Source organism: Hyla sarda, chromosome 3 (assembly GCF_029499605.1).
Source record: "Hyla sarda isolate aHylSar1 chromosome 3, aHylSar1.hap1, whole genome shotgun sequence".
In the NCBI taxonomy this organism is placed as follows: Eukaryota; Metazoa; Chordata; class Amphibia; order Anura; family Hylidae; genus Hyla; species Hyla sarda.
This window is the reverse complement of record NC_079191.1, coordinates 337,667,163-337,680,130: the sequence shown is the minus strand read 5'-3', so window position 1 is coordinate 337,680,130 and position 12,968 is coordinate 337,667,163. Positions and strand designations below refer to the sequence as shown.

At 42.6% G+C, this 12,968-nt stretch overlaps 1 protein-coding gene across 5 annotated transcripts in view; it reads left to right on the top strand.

Moving 5' to 3' along the window:
- The window catches only part of EPM2A (EPM2A glucan phosphatase, laforin), a 98,348-nt gene extending 90,465 nt beyond the window's left edge, over nucleotides 1–7,883 (top strand). For all 5 annotated transcript variants that reach the window (XM_056567393.1, XM_056567392.1, XM_056567391.1 and 2 more), the window contains one exon: nucleotides 6,889–7,883. In XM_056567393.1, the coding sequence (XP_056423368.1) occupies nucleotides 6,889–7,166 (278 nt within the window). In that variant the 3' untranslated portion in view covers nucleotides 7,167–7,883. The remainder of the gene's footprint in view (nucleotides 1–6,888) is intronic.
- Nucleotides 7,884–12,968: the final 5,085 nt, after the last annotated feature.

Sequence of the window (12,968 nt, the reverse complement as noted above, 5' to 3'; positions counted from 1 at the left end):
ATGTAGTGTTTTTTACTTTTTATTTTATTTTGTGATAGTGTAGTGTAGTGTTTTTAGGGTACAGTCACACGGGCGGGGGTTCACAGTAGTTTCTCGCTGGCAGTTTGAGCTGCGGCAGAAAATTTGACGCAGCTCAAACTTGCAGCCGGATACTTACTGTAATCCTCCGCCCATGTGAGTGTACCCTGTACATTCACATTGGGGGGGGGGGGGGGGCATCCAGCTGATGCAAAACTACAACTCCCAGCATGTACGGTCTATCAGTGCATGCTGGGAGTTGTAGTTTTGCAACAGCTGGAGGCACACTGGTTGTGAAACACCGAGTTTGGTTGCAAAACACTGAGTTTGTTAGCAGTGTGCCTTCAGCTGTTGCAAAAGCTACAACCCCCAGCATGTACGGACAGCGGAAGGGCATGCTGGGTCTTGTAGTTATGCAACAGCTGGAGGCATACTACTTTGGCTGGGGATGCTGGGGATTGTAGTTATGCAACAGTTGGAGACACACTGGTTTGCTACTTAACTCAGTGTGCCTTCAGCTGTTGCAAAACTACAACTCTCAGCAGTCAGACAGCCAACGGGCATGCTGGGAGTTGTAGTTATGCAACCACCAGATGCACCACTACAACTCCCAGCATGCACTTTAGCTGTTTGTGCAAGCTGGGAGTTGTAGTTATACAACAGCTGAAGGTGCACTTTTCCATAGAAAGAATGTGCCTCCAGCTGTTGCAAAACTACAAGTCCCAGCATGCCCATAAGGGCATGCTGGGAGTTGTGGTGGTCTGCCTCCTGCTGTTGCATAACTACAGCTCCCAGCATGCCCTTTTTGCATGCTGGGAGCTGTTGCTAAGCAACAGCAGGAGGCTGTCACTCACCTCCAACGATCCATCCGCATCAGGTCAGTCCCTCGTTGTCGCCACCGCCGCTGCCGCTGCTCCTGGGACCCCGATCCCAACATTAACTCCGGGGATCGGGGTCCCCAGCACCCGGGGTGCACGTCCCGCACCCGCTCACATCCTCCGGAAGAGGGGCGGAGCGGGTTGCGGGAGTGACACCCGCAGCAGGCGCCCTGATTCGTCGGCCGGTAATCCGGCCGACGAATCAGGGCGATCGTGAGGTGGCACCAGTGCCACCTCACCCCTGCAGGCTCTGGCTGTTCACTCCAGGCTCTGTCACTGGAGACCCGATTGACCCGGAATCCGCCGCAGATCGCTGGCCATCGCCGACATGGGGGGTCATCATGACCCACCCTGGGCAATATGCCCCGATGCCTGCTGAACGATTTCAGCAGGCATCGGGCACCGGCTCCGCTCTAGATGGTTGCGGGGGGCCGGTAAAACACATGACGTTCTCATACATCATGTGTCCTTAAGGACTCGGAAATGGAGACGTATGAGAACGTCATGTGTCCTTAAGGGGTTAAGATTTAAAGGGCCAGTGCACCAATGATTGGTGCATGGCCCAATCTGTCTAATTAGCCTCCACCTGCTCCCTGTCTATTTAACCTCACTTCCCCCTCACTTCCTTGCCAGATCTTGTTGCCATTGTGCCTTGAGAAAGCGTTCCTTGTGTATCCCAAGCCAGTGTTCCTGACCTCTTGCCGTTGCCCCTGACTACGATTCTTGCTGCCTGCCCTGACCTTCTGCTACGTCCGACCTTGCTCTTGCCTAATCCCTTGTACCACGCCTATCTCAGCAGTCAGAGAGGTTGAGCCGTTGCCGGTGGATACGACCTGGTTGCTACCTCCGCTGCAAGACCATCCCGCTTTGCTGCGGGCTCTGGTGAATACCAGTAGCAACTTAGAACCGGTCTGCCGGCACGGTCCACGCCAATCCCTCGCTGACACAGAGGATCCACATCCAGCCTGCCGAATCCTAACAGAAAGAATAGAAATTCCCAATGCTAAAGGTCATTTGACATAAAAGAAAGAGGATTAAAGGGATATTCCAGGCAAAACCCTTTTTTATATATATCAACTGGCTCAGGAAAGTTAAACAGATTTGTAAATTACTTCTATTAAAAAATCTTAATCCTTCCAATAGTTATTAGCTTCTGAAGTTTTCTGTCTAACTGCTCAATGATGATATCACGTCCTGGGAGCTGTGCATGATGGGAGAATATCCCCATAGGAACTGCACAGCTCCCAGGACGTAAGTCATCAGAGAGCAGTTAGACAGAAAACAACAACTCAACTTCAGAAGCTAATAACTATTGGAAGGATTAAGATTTTTTAATAGAAGTAATTTACAAATCTGTTTAACTTTCCGGAGCCAGTTGATATATAAAAAAAAGTTTTGGCCTGGAATACCTCTTTAACTAATGGATGAGGACTTGGTATAGTTTAGTCAATCTTCAGCATGCAGTTTGTAGACCATTGACCAAGTACATCTTAGAGAAAGAATCAATCGGGAAGAGCTTCAAACATTATATACCTAAAACAAAGAAAAAGTTAAAAAAAAGAATATCAAGGAAGGTTACAAATCACTTTCATCAGAACATGACTAGTGGTGATGGTCAAAAATTCAACAGAACAATGTTATGGTTAGAGATGATAAAAAGTTCTATCAACATTTAAATGTTATCCATACCAGCCCTAGAAGTATATCTATCACCAAATGTTGGCGTGTAATCTATATCATCTTGATATATCCCATTGTAGACATTTAGCTAAATATATCTCTTTTTTAAGTGTCTCTTTATTCTATTTTCAGTTTATCATGTCAGTGTAATAAGTCTAAAGGGATATCTTGTGTTGAATGAGATTAAAGGCTATAGCTTCAGTGAGGGCTCTGACCTATCAGATTTAGCATAGTATATCAGGTGACATGATTTGCGAATCAACGGCTTAAAAGGAGCACTGAATATTCAACATCAGCTATATACAGAGAGATTCCAAAATTGTGTTCTACTTACAAAAAAAAGCATCCACCTAGATAGCTGTCCCTATCTGAATATGTCCTATCTCAGCACCTTATAGCTATTAAAGGATAAACAATATTTAAAAATGTCTTAAAAAAGTACAGAAAAATACTGTACTTAAAATTCATTCATAAGATAAAATCGGATAATGGTAATAATGGCATTTGGGTATATAACAGATAGATAATAATGACAGAAGGCCAAAGTACTTCTAGGCTGATGTTAAAGGTGTATTCCAGTTATGAAAAACGTATTTCTTATACACAGGAAAGGGGATAAGTGTCTGATCACAGGGCGTCTGACAACTGGGACCCTCTCAATCTCCAGAACAGGGCTCGATTCTCCCCATTGAGTGCTAGAGCCCCCACCTTTTAAGATGAACTGGACTTGAGCCTCATTCTGGAGATTGCTGGGAGTCCCAGAGGTAGAGTTTGGGAAGAGGTGAAGGGGATTCCTTATTAGAGGTCAAAAAGAAGGGAGGGAAGAAAGAAATGGAAGTGGTCCCTCTAAATTTACATTATAAAATAAAAAATAAAATAAAAAAAAGGGCCTGTGCTGAAATTGGATGACACATTAAGCCCTATCTTTCCAGCAGAACCAAGGGTATTCTACAAAAGAGCTTGAACGATTAAAGGGGTCGTCGGGAGACCAGAAAAAGTGTTGCCTGCAAGACTGGCAACATCATGCGGCTATTGGCCAGAGCCCTATGACCTGAAAAAAGTTTTTTTTAATTATAATAATACTTTAAGTTTCTGAAAGAAAATCACAGTCATATAGGGCAGAAATGTTGTATCATATGATTTTATGACGACTTGTGCAAAAAAATAGAAAAGGAGCTTTTTGATGACATCCTTAGATGGCTACAGTGCAGCTCTACTTGGAAACATGATAGGTAGGTTACCCAATTGAAATATTGCCATCAGATTCCCCTTTTTGGAACAGTATCCAAATTCAAGTATTTATTTGTATAACAATATAAAACATAATGGCTCTGATTTACTAAGAGTGTTGGGTTTTAATTACTGTAAAATGTTTCTGACATGCAGGATTCCTCAAAATTTTCTATAGGAATTCCCAGGTTCACAGGTCGGGAAAGTTTTCTAACCAGATTTTTCTTGGTGGAAAGTTACAACCATTTATTTAGGATTTTCTGTGAATTCAATACTAAATAGGCTGGGTGGTGAGGCCACGCTCCCTTTTCATCTTTTCACAATGCAATGTCGGCTTCATCGGATTTTCATGGACAGTTCCTAAAATGGACAGCAGAGGTCAGCAGAGAGCACTGTGGTCATGACATCAGAGAAATCGAAAAAAGTAAAGAAGTCATTTACAAATCTGTTTAACTTTCTGGCACCAGTTGATTTAAAAAAAAAGTTTTCCACGGGAGTACCCCTTTAAGTCAATCACACAGGAAGCAACACTGATTGACAATCAATTTCACATGCTGTTGTGCAAATGGAACAAACAACAGGTGGAAATTATTGGCAATTAGCAAGAGACCTCCAGTAAAGGAGTAGTTCTGCAGGTGGTGACCACAGACCACTTCTCAGTTCCTATGCTTCCTGGCTGATGTTTTGGTCACTTTTGAATGCTGGTAGTGCTTTTACTCTAGTGGTAGCATGAGACTGAGTCTACAACCTACACAAGTGGCTCAGGTAGTGCAGCTCATCCAGGATGGCACATCAATGAGAGCTGTAGGCAAGAAGGTTTACTGTGTCTGTCAGCATAGTGTCCAGAACATGGAAGCGCTACCAGGAGACAGGACAATACATCAGAAGACGTGGAGGAAGCCGTAGGAGGGAAACAACTCAGCAGCAGGACTGCTACCTCTGTCTTTGTGCAAGGAGGAGCAGGAGTAGAACTGTCAGAGCCCTGCAAAATTACCTCCAGCAGGCCACAAATGTGCATGTGTCCACTCAAACGGTCAGCAACAGACTCCGTGAGGGTGGTATGAGGGCCCGATGTCCACGGGTGGGGTTTGTGCTTACAGCCCAACACCGTGCAGAACGTTTGGCATTTGCCAGAGAACACCAAGATTGGCAAATTTGCCACTGGTGCCCTGTACTCTTCACAGATGAAAGCAGGTTCACACTGAGCACATGTGATAGATGTGACAGAGTCTGGAGATGCCGTGGAGAATGTTCTGCTGCCTGCAACATCCTCCAGCAGGACCGATTTGGCGGTAATGGTGTGGGGTGGCATTTCTTTGGGGGGGTAGCACAGCCCTCCATGTGCTTGCCAGAGGTAGCCTGACTGCCATTAGGTACCGAGATGAGATCCTTAGACCCCTTGTGAGACCATATGCTGGTGCGGTTGGCCCTGGGTTCCTCCTAATGCAAGACAATGCTAGACCTCATGTGGCTGGAGTGTGTCAGCAGTTCCTGCAAGTCGAAGGCATTGATGCTATGGACTGGCCCACCCGTTCCCCAGACCTGAATCCGATTGAGCACATCTGGGATGTCATGTCTTGCTCCATCCACCAATGGCACTGTAACGCCAAGCGCTCCGGTCCCCGCTCCTGGACCGGAGCGCTTACGTCGTGTGTCCCCAGGCAACGCTCCGGCGTCTCAACGTGTGCGCCCCCGTTCTCCAGGGCGCGTGCGCACCGTGACTCTTAGATCTAAAGGGCCAGTGCACCGGTGATTGGTGCCTGGTCCAAAGTGGTTAATTAAGGGCTAAGGTTTGTGAGAGGCATTGCTGTTTGGACTTAATTAGGCCTCACCTGTGCACTGCCTATAAGTACCATCTCCTCCCACAGCCTCCTGCCTGATCTTTGTTGCCTTGAGCCTGAGTGAAAGCGTTCTTTGTTCCTGTGTTCCCTGCCTGTTGCCGTACCCGTTGCTACTGACTACCGCCTGTGAACTGTTGCTGCCTGCCCTGACCATTTGCTTCATCCGACTACGCCTTTGCCTGATCCTCTTTTACCTCTTGCCCTTTCTCAGCAGCCAGAGAGGTTGAGTCGCTACTGGGTGGAACAACCTGGGTGTTACCTGCCGCAGCAAGTCCATCCTGCTTTGCGGCGGGCTCTGGTAAAGACCAGTTACTCCTTAGACTCCGTTCCCCTGGTACGGCCAACGTCATCACCTCTCTGGCTCAGCGGATCCACCACCAGCCTCCGCTACCAGCTACCAGCCCAGATCCTGACAGCCACGTTGCACCACAGACTGTCCAGGAGTTGGCAGATGCTTTAGTCCAGGTCCGCCACCTCTTCAGGACCATCCGCCACCTCATCAGGAGCATGCCCAGGCGTTGTAGGGAGGTCATACAGGCACTTGGAGGCCACACACACTACTGAGCCTCATTTATACTTGTGTTAAGGATATTATATCAAAGTTGGATCAGCCTGTAGTGTGTTTTTCCACTTTGATTTTGAATGTGACTCCATATCCAGACTTCCATGGGTTGATAAATTTGATTTCCATTGATAATTTTTGTGTGATTTTGTTGTCAGCAGCTTTGGCTATGTAAAGATGAAAGTATTTCATACGATTAGTTCATTTATTCAGATCTAGGATGTGTTATCTTAGTGTTCCCTTAATTTTTTTGAGCAGTGCATCTTCTATTTGGTGTTTTTCCCCTACGTTTTTCCTTTTTTTTTTTTTTTTTTCTTCAGTTTTCCAGAGCTCTAATCCACCATATTATATGTGGGAACATTAGTAAATTTTGTATGTTTCTTTCAAAAATGTTTTTTGGGGGGAGACATGCCCCTTTTCCCTTTTTGGGGAAATTCTGTCTCATGACACATGTGACACAAAAACCCTATACAAGCTACTTGGAAAAGCCTTAGTAAATGAGGCCAACTATGTGTCAAAATAGCTTTGGAATAACCCAACAAAAACTAACTGCTTTTAGCTCAATAAATCTGGGCCATTCATTTCAAGTTAAAGAATTCGTCACTGTTTATCAGTCTGTTTAAGCCTTTACACTTTTGTAATAATATGCTGTTTTTCTGTTTTTTCTTTTTTTCAATAGGTAGAGTTCGGATGCTGCCACAAGCTGTATATCTCTTGTTTGGACTTTTAGAAAATGGCCACACAGTTTATGTTCACTGCAATGCTGGTGTTGGTAGATCTACAGCTGCAGTTTGTGGTTTTCTCATGTATGTGATAGGTTGGAGTCTACGAAAAGTGCAATACTTCCTGGCTTCTAGAAGACCGGCCGTGTACATTGATGAGGAAGCAATGATACGTGCTGAAGGAGATTTTCATCAGAAGTTTGGTCAGCTCCGTTCTACTGTGTGTAGGATTTAGTTCAGATAGGTTATTGCATTGATTCTAGGATTGATTCTTTATATATTTGATGCAGTTTTATTGATGAAAATCCTAGCATTTCTTGTGAGTTAGTAAAATTTACAAATGTATCCAAACTTTCTATTATAGCCTGGTCTGAGTGTGCTATATCATGGTAGCTTTGCTTTTAATCATTAAGCAATTGAGTGAGCTAACTTATTCTGAAATTGCTCAACAGATTGGAAGCAATTGACTGTACTAACTATATGGTGAAATTGCTTTGACATACATCAGTAATTACCTGAAAAACTCTGAACAAATTCTGTTGGAATATTGTAAGCAATTGGCTGTGCTAACTGATGTGGAAATTTGTCTTTCAAATAGTAATCGATTACCCCAAAAACAATCTCAACAAATATTGCATTAACAAGTAATAAACTGAAGTTAGCCTATGAATCGATTCTAAAAAAAAGTGATTAACTGATCTAACTTATGAATGAATTGCTTTCACATATTTCATGATTGTAATCAATTTACTGTGCTAACTTATTCCGAAATTGTATTCGCATATTGAGCAATTACCTTCAAAACTTTAACAAATGTAAGTACTACGTGATTGAACAGGTTAACTTGTAGTAGAATTGCTGTAGTAGAATTGCTGCTAAGTGGTTGACTGTGCTAACATTATTTCCAAAAGCTGAGCAACCATCATTAAAACATTAAACAAATATTGCTGAAGTATTGTATTTTTATTGTAAAACTGTTCTGCTTTTTTATGGGGACATTACTCTCAAACATAGATTAAAACATAATCTATGTTGATTTTACTGTTGATTTCACTGCTCTTGTTTTTGGTATAAAGCCACTGAGAGTCCTCTCCATGGTTTATTACTATTTATTTATGAACCATGAAGGGGACTCTTTGCTTTATTGTATTCTCGACATTTCATGATCAGAGTTTGGCTGTTTGCCAGCAGTACTCCTTTCCCTTACTTCTCTGGCCAATCACAGGACAGCACCTATTCACAAGCCCTTTTCCTCTCTGCTATGCCAAACCATAACTTATTTAGTGCTGGAGCAAATGCACTGCTTACATTGAACTGGCTGAAAAGGGTACTGGGGATGCTTTACAGTGCAGCACTAAAGGCATGTATGGCAGAGATTCACTTGGCTTGTAAAGTGCTATATGAGGAGAAATTAAACAAACTGTAACAGGATTACAGCAAGGAAGAAGATACATCACAGAAGCAGCCCTGGTCAAAGCCATAATCTGCAAATAATGATGATAACATTTGCTCAGCCCTGCTGCTAGAGACAGAACCAGAGAAAAAACGCAACAAAGATAATTGGTCCTGCATAGAACCACACTTACGCATAACTATCACCCAGCATCAGGTACTAAATAATAAAGAACAACTAAAAAAGTACTCTCGGTGTGCCTAAAATTTAATTTTTAATTTGTCCACTAAAATGTCCTATAATAATGTGCCTGTGCAACCAATACCAGATAAAATCACATAATTGATCTATTATGTGGACTATTATTATATAACAACAAATGGTGCAGGTTGGGCTCTGCTGGGCCCTGTCAGTCTAACCACGCCAAATGAGTCAACAAAGAAACACAAAGGGAACCGCCGACGCGTTTCTACCACTTATTTAGAAATGGCGTCATCAGGGAGGTGCAAATAATGGCTTCATATAACAATATAAATTGACCATAAAGATAAATAGTCATGGCTAATAGCAGTAATATGGCAACATGTCCTGTTAGGGAAGAAATGTATACATACAGTCATGGCCGTAAATGTTGGCACCCCTGAAATTTTTCAAGAAAATAAAGTATTTCTCAAAGAAAAGGATTGCAGTAAAACATGTTTTGCTATACACATGTTTATTCCCTTTGTGTTTATTGGAACTAAACCAAAAAGGGAGGAAAAAAGCAAATTGGACATAATGTCACACCAAACTCCAAAAATGGTCTGGACAAAATTATTGGCACCCTTTCAAAATTGTGGAAAAATAAGATTGTTTCAAGCATGTGATACTCCTTTAAACTCACCTGGGCAAGTAACAGATGTGGACAATATAAAAATCACACCTGAAAGGAGATAAAAAGGAGAGAAGTTCACTTAGTCTTTGCATTGTTGACTTGAGAACCAAAATTGTGGAAAATATCAACAATCTCAAGGTTACAAGTCCATCTTCAGAGATCTAGATTTGCCTTTGTCCACAGTGCGCAACATTATCACAAAGTTTGCAACCCATGGCACTGTAGCTAATCTCCCTGGGCGTGGACGGAAGAGAAAAATTTATGAAAGGTGTCCACACAGGATTGTCTGGATGGTGTATAAGCAGCCCCAAACCAGTTCCAACAGTTCCTGCAGTCTCAGGGAGCATCAGTGTCAGCGCAAACTATCCGTCGACATTTAAATGAAATGAAACTCTATAGCAGGAGATGCAGGAGGACCCCATTGCTGACACAGAGACATAAAAAAAGCAAGACTACATTTTGCCAAAATGAACTTGCGTTAACTAACATCCTTCTGGGAAAATGTCTTGTGGACAGATGAGACCAAGATAGAGCTTTTTGGTAAAGCACATCATTCTACTGTTTACCGAAAATGGAATGAGGCCTACAAAGAAAAGAACACAGTACCTAGAGTGAAATATGGTGGAGGTTCAATGATGTTTTGGGGTTGTTTTGCTGCCTTTGGCACTGGGTGCCTTTAATGTGTGCAAGGCATCATGAAATCTGAGGATTACCAATGTATTTTGGGTCGCACTGTACAGCCCAGTGTCAGAAAGCTGAGTTTGAGTCAGAGATCTTAGATCTTCCAGCAGGACAATGACCCCAAACATATGTCAAAAAACACCCATAAATGGATGGCAACAAAGCGCTGGAGAGTTCTGAAGTGGCCAGCAATGAGTCCAGATCTAAATCCATTGAACACCTGTGGAGAGATCTTAAAGTTGCTGTTGGGAAAAGGCGCCCTTCCAATAAGAGAGACCTGGAGCAGTTTGCAAAGGAAGAATGGTCCAACATTCCGGCTTAGAGGTGTAAGAAGCTTACAGTAATTAGATTGGAGATACAGAATTCTGTGAAAACTGCTTTAAATTCTGCTCCCGCTCCTGCTCCTACTTCGGCTCCTACTCCTCACAACCCTATAGCCACAGTTGTACAGCCAACGGGGTCAGATGAGGAAGGAATTGCTGTAGAAACAGCTGAATCTGATGAGTATTCCTCTTCAGTCAAGGACGCTACTTCAGGGAGACCTTTCTTCCAAGCAGAGGATACTGATAATTTGATTAAACATGTTCGGTTAGCCATGAATATTGAGGACCCTAGGGAAGAAAAATCTACTCAATACATCGTGTTTGAAGGAATAGAACAGAGAAACGTAGAGCCTTTCCCGTTCATCTTTATCTTAATTAAAAAGGAATGTGAAAATCCTGAAAAAAGTTTTTTCTTCCCAGGGCTTTAAAAAGAAAATATCCATTTGACAATACTGAGTTAACCGAGTGGGAAAAAGTTCCAAAAATATAGATATCTATTTCCAAAGTCTCCAGGAAAGGTGCCCTGCATTTGTAAGACTTGGGAGTTCTACGTGACCCCATGGACAAAAAATTGGAGACTTTTTTTGCGTAGAACCTGAGAGGCCGCCACTGCCTCCTTAAAGCCTAACGTTGTGTCTTCTTGGGTTGCCAGGTCTTTAATTCTTTGGCTGGATCAGTTATCCTCAGATATTCAAAATCAGGTCCCTCATGAAGAGTTACTAAAAGCTATACCTCTTATTAAGAAATCGGCGGCATTTCTGGCAGATGCATCTTCGGATGCTCTTAGATTATTGGCCAGAACTGCCGCACTTTTTAACTCGGCCCGCAGGGCTTTGTGGCTTAAAACCTAGTCTGGCAATACAACCTCAAAAAAACAACTTCGTGCCCTTCCTTGTAAAGGAAAGTTGTTATTTGGGCCTGTGTTAGCTGGCATTCTAGAAAAATTTTTCCCTTTTCCCCTTACAAGTCCAGATGTTATTCCCCCAATAGTAAATTCAGGGGGCAAGGGCATAGATCCGAAGATTCTCAGAAGTGGCATTTTCCCCAAAAATCTAAAGGATATATCTTCATTCAAGCCTCCACAAGTTCTAAAAGAATCTAGTCAGCAATGACAATCTGGGGAGAGTTGGTGGCAGACTGAGAGACTTTGTGGCGAAATGGGAAAAGATATCAAACAGCTCTTGGGTGTTAAGCACCTTAAAAGAAGGTCTTCACTTGGAGTTTCTCAGTCTCCCTCCGACTCGCCTAAGAGTGACTCAGGACCCTCAGGGTTAGTAGCGCTTCAAAAAGAAGTCCTATCCCTGCTAGAAAAACAGGTTCTTGTACCCATACCTCTGGAAGAAGTAGGGCTGCATTTTTATTCTACCCTTTTTTTGGTTAAAAAAAAAAAAAAAAAAAACTACAATATTTACCATACAATTATAAACTTAAAACCTCTAAATCAGTATTTTATGCGCAAAAGATTCAAAATGGAGACAATAAAATCAACAGTAAATCTGTTAACAAAATACTGCTCTATGGACTCTATAGACCCAAAAGATGCATTCCTACACACCCCTATACATCCAGACCATCAAAAATACTTATGCATAGCTGTAAAATTAGACTTAATATTGACTCACCTCCAGTTCAGAGCCTTGCCTTTTGGAATAGACGTTGCCCCCAGAGTTTTTACCAAAATAATATCCGAGATGGCAGCACACATCTGAGAAGGGTTAGGCTTGTTCGTCCCATACTTAGACAATTTCCTTCTGGTAGGGCAGTCAGAGAAACAGGTCACAGAATTTTTAAGTCACACTATTGCCATCTTAAAAATGTTAGGTTGGATTGTAAATTGTGGGAAGTCATTCCTTGTTCCAGAAAACAAGAAACTCTTTCTAGGTATAATCCTAGACTCTCAACAACAAGTCTTTTCTTCCAGAACAGAAAATCCAAAAGACCCAAAGCACAGTGAGGGAAGTATTGTCTTGTCAGTCAATTTCCATAAGAAAAGGGATGTCGTTGTTGGGTCTATTCACGGCAGCCATCCAAGCGGTGCCCTGGGCTTAATTCCACTCAAGGGCCCTACAGAAAAATGTTGGAATGGGACAGTAGAAAGCCTGGACGTAATGTTTCCCCTGTTTCACAAAACAAAGGATTAGCTTCTCTGGTGGCCAGTAGAAAGCAAACTAAGCAAAGGACTAGATTGGGTTCTAGAAAGGCCAAAAGTTCTCACCACAGACTTAAGGAATTAAGTTTTCAGGGTCGCTGGGATCCTCAAGGGTCCTCCCTTTCCTCAAACGCAAAGGACCTTCTGGCAGTCTACTATACTCTAAGAGAAGCAAAACATCACCTATACCAAAAAAAATCATAAGAAATTTTCAGACAATACAACTACAGTATCAGTCATAAACCGACAAAAGACTACAAGAAGCAAATCACTTATGCAAATTGGAGAAATAATTTTTCACTTTGTTGAACCATGTCTACATTCTTTAACCACCGTGCATTTAAAGAGATCTCTAAATTCAAAAGCAGATTACCTAAGTCGCCAACAGCTACATCAAGGCAAATGGAGGTTAAACCCAGAAATTTTCAAACAGATATGTGATCTTTGGGGATGGCCAGAAATAGATCTATTTGCCACAAAAAGCAACAGACAAGTATGGAGATTTTGCTCCTTAAACCCAAAGGACAGGCCTTGGGTAGTGGACGCTCTAACTCAGCAATGGAAATGGAAGTTAGTTTACATATGCCCTCCACTTTAATTGCTCCCCAGGGTTATCA